General features: G+C 37.9%; 1 protein-coding gene across 1 annotated transcript; it reads left to right on the top strand.

Moving 5' to 3' along the window:
• Positions 1–11,944: 11,944 nt before the first annotated feature.
• On the top strand, positions 11,945–12,904 carry LOC144255954 (olfactory receptor 1P1-like). Its single transcript, XM_077801100.1, has one exon. The coding sequence runs from the start codon at positions 11,951–11,953 to the stop codon at positions 12,902–12,904; it is 954 nt and encodes a 317-aa protein (XP_077657226.1). The 5' UTR covers positions 11,945–11,950.
• The last annotated feature ends 2,955 nt before the right edge of the window (positions 12,905–15,859 follow it).

Genomic DNA, 15,859 nt, shown 5'->3' with positions numbered 1-15,859 from the left:
AACGTATTAACAGAATGAAAATGCCCATAAAAGAAGGGTCCAAAGCCCTCTTGATGTGCCCCATCATGTAACCTGTCATTTCAGATGGAAGGGTACAGAAGACTAAAGTTCACATTCCTGGCAGCAGCGTGAGCTGTGCATTAGCTGCCTGCTTTAGAGAAAGACTGTTGTTGGAAATGCTGTGTTTATCTTGATTTTTCTTTCATTTTCACCTGAGATGAAAGATTATCCCACAGATGCTGTTTTGATCATTACAAAATGTATGGTAGCATCAAAACATCACACAGTCCCCCACAAATATATACAACAATCATGTGTCATTTAAAAACAAATCTAACAAATAAAGACAGTTACATTCCATAGGACATAAATGTAATCTTTGAAATCCAAGTACCTTGAAAAAAATTTTTTTCCAAGATGATTATCTGACAACTGAACAGGATGCTTACAGCTGAAAACTGTCACTTAGGTCTTTATCCTAGACAGGGAGTAAAATAGAGTATTTTGTTTAATTGTTTAATTTGACATTTGAAAACAGTGGATCAAATGAACCACACTTAAAAGCTGATTTCCAGCTCAGAAATCTGTCTTCCCTCTGTAGCTACAAAACCCAATATTTTTATTTACAATTTCCCTTTTGTTAATAGTGCCTGTTTCTTTGAAGGAAGATTCCGGGTTATAGGGGTGAGGGTTTAAAGTTGCAGCCCCATTCCAGTGCTCAATCCTCCAGGTGCCATGCTTAGGTAAGGGCACTGGTGGGGAGGAAGTGAGACAGTGCAATGAGGAGTGGGACATCTGGGCACTGGCATTCAGTGCTGACTATCATTTTGTTGACATCACTCCAGAATTGCCTTGTAAGGATTTTGTCTGCTGTTTTCTTATACTGAGGTTCAGGGTGTGCACATTTTGCCAGGAATACCACAGAAATGATATTTTGTTCTTCTCAGTGCATCGATTCAGAAGCCCCATGATTTGTTCTAATACAGGCATGTTGACTCTTAAAATTACTTAAAATAGGTTATATATACACAGAAGTGTGTCCTGAGCAGACACTAATTTTCCTTTGTCATAAATAAATATCCTGCAGCAACTATTACTGTGATGTTTGCTCAGTATTGCTTTTTTTTTTATCCTAATGCCATCCTGGCTTCAAAATTTATAAGTTGAAATTCTATCCCTAGGAAGAACTTTTCTTTCTTGTTGCTTTGCTTATTTATTTATTTATTCATTCATTTGCCCATTCATTCATTAATCTATTTGTCAGTATGATATACTTACTTTTACTTCATTATTTTGGTTATAATTAATTCCATAATTTATTTTGTTACTCCATTGTCCCAAACTTGACCAACAAAACCCCCTGAATTTGGCTTCTCTGTCTCTTGGCATATTTCCATTGAGCCTTGTGTCTCACTCTTGGTCCCCTCCCCATGCCCAACCATGATTAGGATGACCTTCTTATAAACACTGTGATAAAAAAAAAAATCCATGCTGAAATGATAATGTAAATGACTTCATATATTTTTTTGCTATCTGAGTAGTTATTCCCTTTCCACAAGAATTCCACACGATGAAATACTAACAGAGCACATTTCTGACTTCATTTAAAGAAAATAATTTCAAATGTTGTGGACCAAAGGATATTTTTTTCTTTTTTAATGGATGGAACGGGCCCTTTAGTTCAGTACAAGAAACATACTTCTACCTGTTATTTATTTGTATTTTTATTGGAGGAAGCCCAATGCCACTGGACCTTATCTTTCCCCCTTCTAAGAAATTGCTCCTGAGGGAATGTGTGGGGCATGGGACAATTATGAAGCTCCAGCCTCCCAGAGGACACTAGAGAGCTCACACTGATTCTACCTGGGTTGTAAATAGATGGATAAGTCCTCTCATAGTCCAGGACTGAGACTCTGGCTGTTTCAGAGGTCCTGATGTTGATGAAAGGAATACCCCCCCATCTGCAGTCCAGCTGCAGTTGGGGTGCAGGAAAGTCCCACTGCACCAGAGGGGGCAAGCAAGCTTGTTATCATACTCTTTGTTCCAGACAGAGACAGTCTCAGAGTGCTGACAGCTTTTTCATGTTAAGTCCCTGACTTAGAGGACTGAAGAGGAGGCACCAGGTCATTGTAATTGTGGCTGAGATGGGCACAGGCCGTGGGGTGAGGCTCACAACTAGGGTGGGACATGAGAGGGCCCCTGTTCACCACAGCAAAGCTAGTGTGTCCTAGGTCTTGTGAGGATTGTGTAAATAAAGCTTGCTCTTCATCTCTAGCAAGCCCAAGTCAAATAGAGAAGACAAGATTTCATCATTTGATAATGAAAGTACAATGAAGTCTTGACAATTGCACAGTTTGGCAGGAAAAATTGATGTAAGCTTGAAAGTCTTTCCAGCCAAAAGACAAGAGATGCTCCAGGCAGTCTTGGAGTGAGCAGATTTTTGGGTGAGGGGGGTACAGAAAAAAATGATGGGTGAGAGCAGATGGAGGAGGATCCCCCCAGGCTGGTGTGGCCTGGGAAGTATTTTCAAACAAGCCAACCCCAGGTGCTGGAGGACCAACTGGTGAAGTCTTTGGATTTCCTACTCTCATCCCAGAAGAAACACTTAGAAAGGTGGGTGCTCCAGGAAAGGGGACCTGTACTTTGGCTGAGAAGCTCCTTCTTATGGGACTGATCCTATCCATTAGGTATGGGAGGGAGCAGAGAATGTCTATTATAATCTCTTATTCTGCTGTAAGTGCTTTAAGGCAAGCCTATTGTTGGTTCATTGGACCTGATTGCAGACAGGACAGTTTTTAAAAAATCTTTTTTGTGGGGCTGGGAATTGAACCCAGGGCCTTGTGCATGTGGGGCAAGCACTCTACTAACTGAGCTATATCTCCAGCCCAACAGGGCAGCGTTTTAAACTTCTTGGAATTCAGAGGTAGTAGACAGCACCTCTCTAGAAACCTCCACACAAACTCAGGGAAAGCATCTTTCCTTTCACTTCCACGTGCCTCCCTCTGAACACAGAATGGAGGAGCTGAGTGATGCGTGTCCAGTGTTCATGTATTCGATTACTTGTGGCATCCTATGTATCTTGAAGATCTCTTTTGTGCCAGGCATTACCTTAAGCACTGGGGAATCACTGTGGTGAATGAAACACACAGGGACATGACTTAAGAAGCTTGCATCTGATGGTGAAGCTGGACTTACCAATTACAGTGGTGATATTGTGGTAAATTATAGTGGTGTTAAAAATAGGGGCAGGAAAGATGTATGTCAGGATAGCCAGCAAGTGCAGAAAGCCCATGAGCCTCCTTGGAGATGTTTATGTTGTGACCTGATGCTTCCCAACATTCTCTACCTGTCTTATCTTGTTTAAGCTCATTTTGTAGCAAGAAGAAGTCATTTATTGTCTCCACTTACAGGTGAGGAAATTGATGTTCAGAGATCTTGCATAATTCACACAGCTTTTTAGTGGTAGAATCAAGATTCAAACCCTATTTCTTCTTGATACAAAATGAAGGGTAAACAAGATAAGAAGGTAGAGCACTTTGGGAATCATCTGGACAGTAAACTCTCAATACATGCGGTTTAGTATTTGATGACTGTTTATCTTTGAAATTTAAAAAAATCTCAGGATGTGTAAATGTATAAATCTTTTTATCCTTCAAAAATTATGTGCAGAGTTCCTAGAACCATTTAGGTTTACAAATGTGTGACCCTTCCATTTAGTAAAAATTGTTTCTGGTTCTAATATTTTACTTCCTTTGGGGTTTTGAAATTCTAGAGTGAATCTTGGATCTCTATTCCCTTTAACTATGATTTATTTTCTCATTATTTCAATTTCTTTGTCTTCTTCATCTGAATTGTTGGGAGGAGTCTTACATTTGTATTTTACAAAGCAGATAGTCTTTTCTGGAGTATCCATACAGATATCATCTGTACCTGGTACAAGTTTTCAAAATTCACATATTTATGCCAAGATATTTTAAAGTAAATTATAATTATTGTGGCTTTAGTCCCCTAAATATTTATCCTGCATCTTAATAAACAAAGAAAAAATGAGAGAAAAACCCGAAGTCCTTTATACCCCAAATAACATTTTTATAACAATCTAATTAATAACTCTTTATTATTGTCTATCACTAGTCCATTTTCAACTTTTTCCAGTTATCCCCCAAATTATCCTTTCAAGTTGGTTTGTCAAAATAGGAGTCCTATCCAGGACTATGCATTGTGGCTCATTGTTAAAATTCCCACTGTAGTTTTTTTAGTCTATGACAGTTCATTTTTCATAGCAGTGACTGCATGAAGAGATAGACCCTATCTCCTCTTTCTCCTAATCGAGTTCACTCACTGCAGCATTAGCATCACCTGGAACTTATTTTCTCAAATTTTCAGGTCCCAGCCCAGGCCATTCAACACAAAGCCGTGTTGACTCCTGTGCCCATGGTGACATGGGCTGTTGGATCCTTCTGATCATTTCCTCCTGGTGGAAATAGCTTGTTCCTTGGGATCCTGTATTCTTATAACCAGAAGTTTATTTCTAGCAGTCTGATTACATTTAAGTTACATAATTTTGGCTAAAATACATCATATGATGTTGTGTGCCATGACTGACCAATGCTAAGAACTCCTACTGGACTTGAGGAATAACTGGATAAAACTCTGTTTCTTTCTGTGACCAGGTGATACTCAGTGTGATGTTAGTTTGATATCCTACAAATAACTGTTTCTATCAGCTGTTCATTGAATGGTGTTTAGCATCATTTTATAATCTTTTTTAAAAAAAATATTTATTTTTTAGCTTTAGGTGGACACAATATCTTTATTTTTAATTTTTATGTGGTGCTGAGGATTGAACCCAGAGCTTCATGCCTGCTAGGCGAGTGCTCTACCACTGAGCCACAACCCTAGCCCCTATTTTATAATCTTATATATGTTTCTTGAACTGATACTTTAATTAGAGTTTGAGAGTTTTCTCTCATATGTCTTGAATACCTGTTTTGAAGTTTTTCCACCTAGGTATTTTGCCACCCCTCTCCCTTTTGGTCTTATTTGATATGAGTTCTTCTCTTTCATCACATGGCATGCACCATCACACCTGGCCAGACTATATTTTGTCAGCAATTGTCTTCTTTTTTACCTGAAAGAGGATTATACACCCCAAATCTTTGACTGAATGTGATGTGTGCCCTTTCCAGGCAAACTCTTTAAAAGTTATTGTGTTTCTATTAAGTTGTCTTGCTTTTTTCTTCTTTTACCGAAGAAAGGCATCCCAAAGAAGGGCTGATTCTTCAGCATGGATACCTGAATGAAGAGGGCACATGAAACAGTTAATCAAGGTACACACAACTTCAGTTCATATGTAATGTAAATGAGCAAACAAATCCTTCTCTTTTTTAAGCTCCTGAAATTTCTGAGTATTTTCTATCACACTTTTAATAAGAGAAAAATGATAAATACAATCATTTATTTTCCATTGTGGAATGTAATTGGCTTAGATTTTCTATCCATTCCAGGGTTATTTTTGATGTATTGGCTTTTTCATAGTTTTATTTCATCTAGTATTATACATTTATTTGCATGGAGTTAAGCAAAGAAGTCTTATGATTTTAAAAAACATTAACATCTCCCTGATATTTCTCCATTCCTCCCCCACCCTGTCCTCTTCTTCCTCTTCCCCCTTTTCCACCTCCTCTTCTTCTTTTGAGATGCAGACAGAGGTTTATTTAGGAAAGTAGAGACACATTCAAAGAACCAGGGAGGGAGAAGAGGAGGGAAAGAGCAAGGACTGGGGATCTAGGTAGAGCAAATTATATTCCATGCATGTAGGATTATGTCAAAATGAACCTGGCTATTATGTATAACTAAAATGCACTAATAAAAGCATTTTGAAGATTTTAAATGTTCTCACCATGGAGAAATGATAAATATTTGCAGTGATGGATATGTTAATTTAACTGTTAAATTTTTATCTGAAATTTTTTTCTTAAAATAAATCAATAAAAGAGAGAAACCAATTGTTAATCAAAGGGAGAGAGAACTCAAGTACACAAAATAAGAAATGATGTGGGGGGGGCACTGTTTCTCCCTCTGAAGATGGCCCATATTCTACCTTGAATGTGCCTCTACTTTCCTAAATAAACCTCTGTCTGCATCGCAAAACAAGAAGAAGAGGAGGAGGAAAAGGGGGAAGAGGAAGAGGAGGGCGGGTGGGGGGGAGGAGAGGGGGGGAGCTATTAATGTTTTTTTTTTTTAAATCATAAGACTTCTTTGCTTAATTCCATGCAAATAAATGTTCCCCTTCCTCTATTCTATGGGTCTTTCTGCTATTTATTTATTGTTTTTTTTTAATTGGTGCTTTATAGACATACTTAAGGTGAAATTCCCCATGGTCTATTTATGCACATAGCATAATTTGGTCAATTTCAATGCACAGTTTCTCTCTTTTCATGTCCCTTCTCCCTCCCCCTTACCAAATCCCCTTTTTTAGCTATTGTGAAATGTGTAGGACATTAGTAGCTATAGATCCCTAGAATTTATTCCTCCTACCTAACTGTAACTTTCATTCTGTGATGTATACACATATGGAAACGTCACATCATACCCCATAAATATGTACAAGTATTATTTGTCACTTAAGAATAAATGAAACTTAAAGAATTAATGATGTAATAAAACCTAACAGTTTTATTGAGTTTTAACCCCCATACCATACCCATGCGACACAATCCCCCCATACCAAGTAATGGCTTTTAGTGTATTTATGGAGTTGCAGAACAATCACCATAACTGAATGCAGAGACTTTTCATCATCCCAAAGAAATCCCTCACTCTTCAGCCATCTCCCTCACTTGCCCACCTTTCCCAGGCCCTGGCAATCAGTCTACTTTCTGTTTGTAGATTCACCTATTCTGGACACTCATGTCATACAGTATGGCCCTTGGTGACTGGCTTCTTTCACATGGTGTAATGTTTTCAAGGTCCACACATGTAACATGCATCATTCCTCTCTGTTGCCAAATATTATTCCATTGTATGGATAGGCCAGTTTTTTCAGCCATTCACCAGTTGTTGGGCATTTGGATTGTCTTCAATTTTGGTCTATTATGAATAATGGGGTTAGTAACATTTGTGGCAAGTTTTTGTGTGAATGTACATTTTCATGTATCTTGGAGGGGGTCAAATTGCTGGGTCACAGGGTAACCCTACACTTAACCTTTGAGCCAAACTATTTTCCAAAAAGATCAAGCTATTTTGCAGTCCCATCAGCAGTGTATGAGGGATCCAATTTCTGCACATCCTTGTTAACACTTGTTATCTGGCTAGCCATCCTGGAGGGTGTGGAGTCGTACCTCACTATGGATATGTCTGGCTTTCCCCCCTTCTTTGTCTCTTTTTTGTTTGGTGTGAAACAATTTTATTTTATAATTGTCTACAAAACCCACAGCCACTATTTTCTTCATATGAAAACATTAGTTCAGGTACCCATAGAAGATGATTATATAGACTCACTTAAAGAAAAATGTGCCCCATTATATGGGATCAGAAAGCTTGGAAAAACTTGTGTTTGAACCAATTCCTTAAACATATCATTGTTAGTTGCCTTATTATTATTTAATTGTAATTGCTTTTTGTATAGTCTAGACTTAAATCCCTCATCAAATAAATGATTGGTGAAAATTTTCTCCCACATTCTATGAGCTATTTTCCCCCTTTATTCATAGTGTCCATTGAAGCACAAATGTTTTAAAATCAATGATGTGCACTTCATCCACTTTTTATTTTGTGATGTGTGCTTTTAGTGTTTTAGCTAAGAAACCATAGCCTTATTTAAGGTCATGAAGATCTATGCCTGTATTTTCTCCTATTACTTTCACAGTTTTAGTTCTTATGCTGAGGCCTTTGATCCATTTTTAATTAATTTTGTATATGATCTGAGGCAGGGGTTCAAATCTATTCTTTTGAAAGTGGATATCCAGTTATCCCAAAACCATTTGTTGGTGGGTGGCACTGGTGGTCCAGTGGTGAGCATAGCTGTCTTCCAAGATCATTTGTTGAAAAGACCTTAGAGTGGGTTTTCTTACTTTATTTTCTGATTTCAAATTCAATTTTGGCTTATTTTTCCCCTCACTGTTTTCCTTCAATTTATTTTTGTTGTCCTGTTTTGAATTAGATACTTAATTCATGTATTTTATTCTTTATATTTACCTATGTAAGCACTTAAGGCAGTGGGTTAATAATATAATATAGCTTCTGATATTTGGCATTATTATTGTTGTTATTGTTTTCTAAAATTTCTGCCATTCCTATCTTTAAAAGTTATTTTATTTTGGGGGGCTGGGGTTGTGGGTCAGTGGTAGAGCGCTTGACTCACATGTGTGAGACATTTTGTTCGATTCTCAGCAATGCGTATAAATAAAGGAATAAAATAAAGGTCCATCAACAACTAAAAAAATATTTTAAAAATTTATTTTATTTTTAATTAGCACATAATTGTACAGATTTACTGGGTACCATGTGACAATTCAACACATGTAGAATTGTGCTGACCAGGGGCTAGGCAGAGTAGGGGTGGTGGTGAATGGAGGTAGGTTGGATAGAGGAGGCAAAATACAGTTAAATAGGAGGAATAAGTTCCAGTATTCTATAGCACATAGGGTGACTGTAGTTGGCAACAATCTGTTATGCATTTATGAAAGTTAGATTTTTAAAATATCTGATTCTTTTGAATCCAAGAGTTATATAATAAAGGTATTTAAATACTTTTCCAGATCGAAAGGTCACTTTATTCTTTTTTTTATTAATTATGGTAATTAATTTTTATTTCATCAGAGATCATTAGTTGAATTATTGCTACTTTTTGGAATTTATTTGATTTTTTTCTATGTGACCTTTTTCTATATGTTCAATAGGCACTTGAAAGTAAAGTGTGTTCATTGCTGTGATTGAAGCAGAGATATGTACACCCATTCACACATTCATACTTTATTATTTTGTTTAGTATTCTTTAGCCTGACCTTTTAATCATTAATCTGACTTGGAACGATACAAGTTTACTTAAGTCTCTTTTTATTAATATGTTTCTATGTTTTCCTGTATTTTCTGTAGTTTCTACTTCAGGAAAATTTTGCTGTTTGACTTGGTGCTCAGATAGCATAGGTATTGTATTTTTAGTAATTGTGAATGTAATTACTGGTAAAAATTTCATTTTTACTAGGCAGCCTGCATATCATTTAATCCTTTTTGTCCTGAGTTCTGCCGTGCTTGATATGGGGATTATGTTCTTTTGTTTACATTAGCCACTATGCTTTTGTGCATCTTTCCATTCCAATCCATTCCAAATTACTTTATGAAAGAGAAAATACATTTCCTTCCAGGTGAGTCCTAAAAGGTTCGCCTAATAAACATAGCTAAGACACATTCTCCAACCTAGTTTTTTTTAGTAACAAAAGTTTTTTTTGAACACCATCTGATCCTTCTACTCCAGATCTCTCAGTTAGTTCCACACATGGGAGGGGAAGGGGGAAGGGGATTTTCTTGTATTGGCCCTGACATTTCTACCTGCCCAAATAATTTTATGGACTCCTTATAACTTCTAAGATTTCAGATTCTTTGCTTTCAATTCAGAACTTTTCCAGAGTTAGTTCAGTTAGTTCCCTTTCCCGCTTTATCTCAGTCAATTATCTCTCCAGCTTCCTGTGCTGGGCCTGTTCAGGGTTTCCTTCCTCTTGGCCTTTGTACAAGAGTTTGTTCATGGGGTGGCACATGCTTGTAATCCCAGTGACTTGGGAGGTTGAGGCAGGAAGATCACAAATTCAAAGCCAGCCTCAGCAATGTGTTAAGGTGTTAAGACCCTGTCTCTAAATAAAATACCGAATAGGACTGGGGATGTGGCCCAGTAGTTGAGTGCCCCTGAGCTCAATCTCCAGTACCCCCAATAAAAAGAAAGAAAGAAAGAAAAAAAGAATTTGTTTCACTATGCTGTCCACATCCTTCTGGTAAAACTCTCAACTACATTTCTGTCCCAGAAGCCTTCTGCCTTGTTCTGTTTATATAGCAAAGTGTGTGTGTGTGTGTGTGTGTGAGCGTGCATGCATGTAAAACCAATTTTGAGATTCTGGAGCTAGAGATTATGATTTCTTCTTCGCTGTTTCACTGACACCTTGGAGTGCCTAATGGGTCTTTATTAAATAGTTTGATTATTAAATACCGGTTTCTGGAAGGATGGGTAATAAGAAATTTTGTCTTCAGAATATTGACTTTGGATACGCTGGAACAGAACAGGTCCAACATGAGGTTTAAGAGTGGTTTGAATGGATAGGGAACTTTGAATCAAAAACATTTTTTTCTTATTTATTGATTCTAATTTGTTATATGTGATGGCAGAATGCGATTCATTTCAGATCACACATATAGAGTACATTTTTTTCACATCATTGGTTGTTTACACAAAGTATTTTCACACCATTTGTGCCTTCATACATGTACTTAGGGTAATGATATCTAACTCATTTCACCATCATTTCTACCCTCTTGCTCCCTCTTTTCCGCTCCCTCCTCTTTCCCTATCTAAAGTTCCTCCATTCCTCCCATGCTCCCCCCCATCACCATTATGCATCTGCATCCTCATATCAAAGAAAACATTGGGCCTTTGGTTTTTTGGGATTGGCTTGCTTCACGTAACATTATGTTCTCCAACTTCATCCATTTACCTGCAGATGCCATGATTTTGTTCTCTTTGAATGCTGAGTAATGTTCCATTGTGTATATATACCAAATTTCCCTATCCATTCATCTACTGAAGGGCATCTGAGTTGGTTCCATAGTTTAACTATAGTAAATTGTGCTGCTATAAACATTAATATGGCTGTGTGCCTGTAGAATGCTATTTTTAAGTCCTTTGGGTATAAACTGAGGAGTCATATAGCTGGGTCAAATAATGGTTCCAAACCAAGTTTTCCAAGGAATCTCCAAACTGCTTTCCAGATTGGCTGCACCAATTTGCAGTCCCACCAGGAGTGTATGAGTGTGCCTTTCCCCCCCATATCCTCGCCAACATTTATTGTTGTTTGTATTCTTGATAGTTGCCATTCTGGCTGGAGTGAGATGAAATCTTAGAGTAGTTTTGATTTGCATTTCTCTAATTGCTGGCAATGATGAACATTTTTTCATATATTTCTTGATTGATTGTATATCCTCTTCTGAGAAGTATCTATTCAGTTCCTTGGCCCATTTATTAATTGGGTTATTTGGGTTTTTTTGGTGTTAAGGTTTTTGAGTGCTTTATATATCCTAGAGATTAGTGCTCTATCTGATGTGCTTGTGGTAAAGATTTGCTTCCATTCTGTAGGCTCTCTATTCACCTCACTGATTGTTTCTTTTGCTGAGAAGCTTTTTAGTTTTAATCCATCCCATTTATTGATTCTTGGTTTTGATTCTTTTGTTATAGCAATCTTATTTAGAAAGTTGGTGCCTAATTCGACATGATGGAGATAAGACATTAACACAGGCAGTTATGTCCATCCCATCAGATTGAAAATCCTTCCAGGTTTAGGATTGCCACTGTGTTATTTACCCAACACTACCAGGTCCAAAGGTGGTACTCTATATCTGTAGAATGAATCAATGAGTGGGTACTCTTTGTTTTTTGACTCTTCTGAGAGTACCACTAAAGAGAAAGTACAATCAAATAAAATTGGATCAGATAAAAATGTAGTGAAATCAACGTCAGGTATCTTAAATTGTGTCCCCCATACTTTCTAGCATAAGTATGTAGTAGGATTTAATAAAAATTTACTGTGTGCATAGTAGGTGGTCAATACATTGGCAAATACATTATTATTTTTCCTTCTTCACTAGAGTTCGGAGGATGGCATGCTCACCAAGGATCTGAAGTGAAATATTTTTACAGAGCTTTAATGGAGCTTATTCAAGACCTTTCTCTCTGACCTCTGGGATCATGGCAGGAGGGAATCAGACCAACAGCTTTGAGTTCACCCTCTGGGGACTCTCTGAGCGGCCCGAGCAGCAGCACATCCTCTTCCTGCTGTTCCTGTGGATGTACGTGATCACCGTGGCGGGAAACCTGCTCATTGTCTTGGCCATTGGTGCTGACACACGTCTCCACACCCCCATGTACTTCTTCCTCGCCAGCCTCTCATGTGCAGACATCCTGTTCACCTCCACCACTGTGCCTAAAGCCCTGGTGAACATCCACACCCAAAGGAGGTCCATCTCCTATGCAGGATGCCTGACCCAGCTCTACTTCTTCTTGACTTTTGGGGACATGGACATCTTTCTCCTGGCCACAATGGCCTATGACCTCTTTGTGGCTATTTGCCACCCTCTCCACTATGCAGTGATCATGAGCTTCCAGCGCTGCATGTTCATGGTGACTGCCTGCTGGACCCTCACAAACTTTGTGGCTATGACCCACACTTTCCTCATATTCCGGCTCTCCTTCTGCTCTAAGAAGACTATTCCTGACTTCTTCTGTGACCTGGGACCCCTAATGAAGGTCTCTTGCTCTGATACCCATGTCAATGAACTTGTACTTCTCTTCTTGGGGGGTGCAGTTATTTTGATCCCCTTTTTGCTCATCCTGGTCTCTTATATCCGGATTGTGTCAGCTATCCTTAGAGTTCCCTCTGCCCGGGGAAGGCTCAAGGCTTTCTCTACCTGTGGCTCACACCTCTCTGTGGTCACCTTGTTCTTTGGGACAGTGATCAGGGCTTATTTGTGCCCCTCATCCTCTTCTTCTAATTCTGTGGTGGAGGACACAGCAGCTGCAGTCATGTACACAGTAGTGACTCCCCTGCTGAACCCCTTCATTTATAGCCTGCGGAACAAGGACATGAAGGGGGCTCTGGTCAGACTTCTCAGGGGCAAAGTCTCCTTCTTGCGGGGCCAGTGACTTCTGCAGGGAAACTGAAGGTGTTCCTCTATACCCTCCGTGGAGTGCCCTCCAGAAGTTTCTACCTCAGGAGTCTCATTACTGAGTCCCTCATGGACCTTCTCAATGTTCCCCTCCCTTATTTCCCTCTGTGAGTTTGATATTGTGGGAAATCAAGATTTGGATTTGTACTTTAAAGTTCATCTTCTATGAGTTGCTTATTTACTCATTTATTTTATAGTTATGTACCACAGAATGATATTTCAGTCAATAACAGACTGTGTGCATGACATTGGCCCCATAAGATTATAATGGAGCTGAAAAATCCTCATTACCTAGAGTCCTTGTGTCCTAACACCAGAGCACAGTGCGTTCCTAGTGCACTGTCAACTGTATAAGAGCATAGCATACTTAATAGTGACAATGAAAGACTAGGATACCTTTAATATATTTACTATATAATAATTTTCTCATTTATTTTTACAGTGTACTCCTTCTACTTAAAAAAAAAGTATACTATAAAACTGTATGTTGTGTTTTGCGGGTGGCAGTCTTACCTGTCTTGCTTACTGAGTCTCTTGACTGTATTAAGGGGCCTGTTGAAGCTGGGTGCAGTGGCATATGCCTGTAATCTCAGCAACTCAGAGGGCAACCTCTGTTCCAACCAATAGGGGTGAGGCAATCAGTGGTAGTGCCATGGTTCAGGGGTCAAGCAATGCTTTCAGAAAGAAGGAGACAGTCTGGGGAGAAGTACAAGGTTGCAATCTAATGTCTTCTGTCAATACAATCCATGTCTTCTGTCATTCACATCCATTTGTAGTTTTCCATTTTATCCAGATTTCACCCCATGATATGGGGCCTCTATTTGTTATTGTTGTTGTTAAAATGAATTTAGCCTCAGTCCTTTCCAAATAGGGTGGGAATACATCCATAATTAAAAATTCCCTTCAAGGTGTTGACCAGTTATGAGTTGGAAAGATTTGAGTAGAAATATAGTGAAAGAAGATACAGTCTCCAATACTATAGTTGTTTCAAGGATACAATTGAAGGTTGTCTCCACTCTTCATAACCCACTCTAAATTTCCCTTACCTAGGCTGTCACTTTGGCAAATCTGGTATAATGTCTTTGGTCTTCATCCATATAGGTGTGAGTTCTTAGTTATCCTGTTCTTTTTGTATTATAATACTAAAGTTTCTCATATTTATTACTATTCATGAAAGTACTAAGAGATATCCAAGTGAATGTCCCAAGTTTAAGACATATTACTTTCTGTCCTAATTGTATAGTAGCAACCACAAATCTTCGTGAAAATCAATATCAACTATCCTGGCTAGAAAAGTAACACGTAATGTCTATCTTTTCCTGTAGGTCTACTTCCTGAGAAAGAAAAAATGGTCAGAGGGTAATCACATTTTCTATTTTAATGAATTCCTTAAAGGGAGGCAATGTTTATATATTTTGTTTGAACTGCTAAAATGATGAAAACATTAGAATGTGATAAGTTTTTATATAATATAAATGCCCGAAGAAACCACTTAAGCTATACAAAATGGTATACTCAAAACCACTAAAGATAAATCAAACATTTGAGTAACTCACAAGAAGATAAGAAAAAGAAATCAGAAAAGAAAAACAGAGAAGACAAATACAAACAGAAAATAAATTGGCAAATGTTAAGTCTGGACATTCTAACAATGGAATTTAACTATGTTAAATATAAATGTTGTAAATACACAAATTAAATGACAAAGATTGACAGAGGAGGTTTGAAATGAACATCATGTGTATGCTGTCCACAAGAAGCTCTCTTCAAATATTAAAATGTAACATCTTAGGCAGGTGTAAAGTAATAAGATTGAAAAAGACATGCAAATGTCAATGAAAAGAAAGAGAAGTGGATATATCGATTTCATATAAGGTAGTTTTTTAGAACAAAGAAAATTACCAGAGACAGAGAGGGATATTTCATAATAATAAAAAAGTCAATCCATTAAAGAGACATAGCAATCTGAAATGTGTCCATATTCAACTGAGAAGCAAAATATGTGGGGAAAAAACTGACAGTACTGAAAAGATACACAGACAAATTCACAATTGTAGTTTGAGAATTCGAGATCCCCCTTTCAACAATTGATTGAACTACTAGTCAACAATGAGCAACAGGATATATTTGAATTTATTGACTACTCCTTTTGAAAATAGCAGAACAAGCATTACTCTCAAGTGCCACAGAACATACACCAATATAGACCATATCCTGGGTATAAAACAAGCCTCAACAAATTTAACATAATTGAAATCATATAGAACACCTCTCTGAACACAATGAAATCCAACTAGAAACCAATAACACAAAGATAAGAGGAAAATTTCCAGGCACTTGAAAGCCAAATATCACACTCCTAATTAATCCATAAAGAAGTTACAAGTGTAATAAAACCGCATTGAACTGAATTAAAAGGAAAAGACAACATAACCAAAATTTGTGGGACATAACTAAAATGGTGATGAGAGGAAAATTCATGGCACTAAATAAATTCATTAGAGAAGAAGAAAGTCTTAATTTGTAATTTCTAGTTTTTCACCATTTTCAACAAGCTGAAATTCTTATACATTTTTCTTCAGGCACATGAATGTAGGTTTTCCAGTGTGCATAGCTAAAAATAGATTGTCTGGAGGAAGACCATATGCACCTCACCTCTCTTACTAATGGATGCTGTTGGTGCCTTCCACTGGCTGGTTCACCCATCTCCACTTCCCCCACCCCAGCTGTTGTGATTGTTGGCTACTAATGGCTCATAATTTCTCCTTTTGGTCAGAGAGGTTATACAACTTTCCCAGCTTCCACTGCTATGGAGGTAGAAGGCAGGCATCTAGTACTGACTGACTGACACAGGTGTCCAAGGCTGGCTTCTTAACTCTGGGTAGAACTGACACTACAGGAACAATTCATGTTCTAGAGGCCCTGTACTGAG

This window comes from Urocitellus parryii, chromosome 7 (assembly GCF_045843805.1).
Source record: "Urocitellus parryii isolate mUroPar1 chromosome 7, mUroPar1.hap1, whole genome shotgun sequence".
NCBI classification, from domain to species: domain Eukaryota; kingdom Metazoa; phylum Chordata; class Mammalia; order Rodentia; family Sciuridae; genus Urocitellus; species Urocitellus parryii.
Note: the sequence above shows the minus strand (reverse complement) of the source record. Positions and strands in the feature narration are given on the sequence as shown.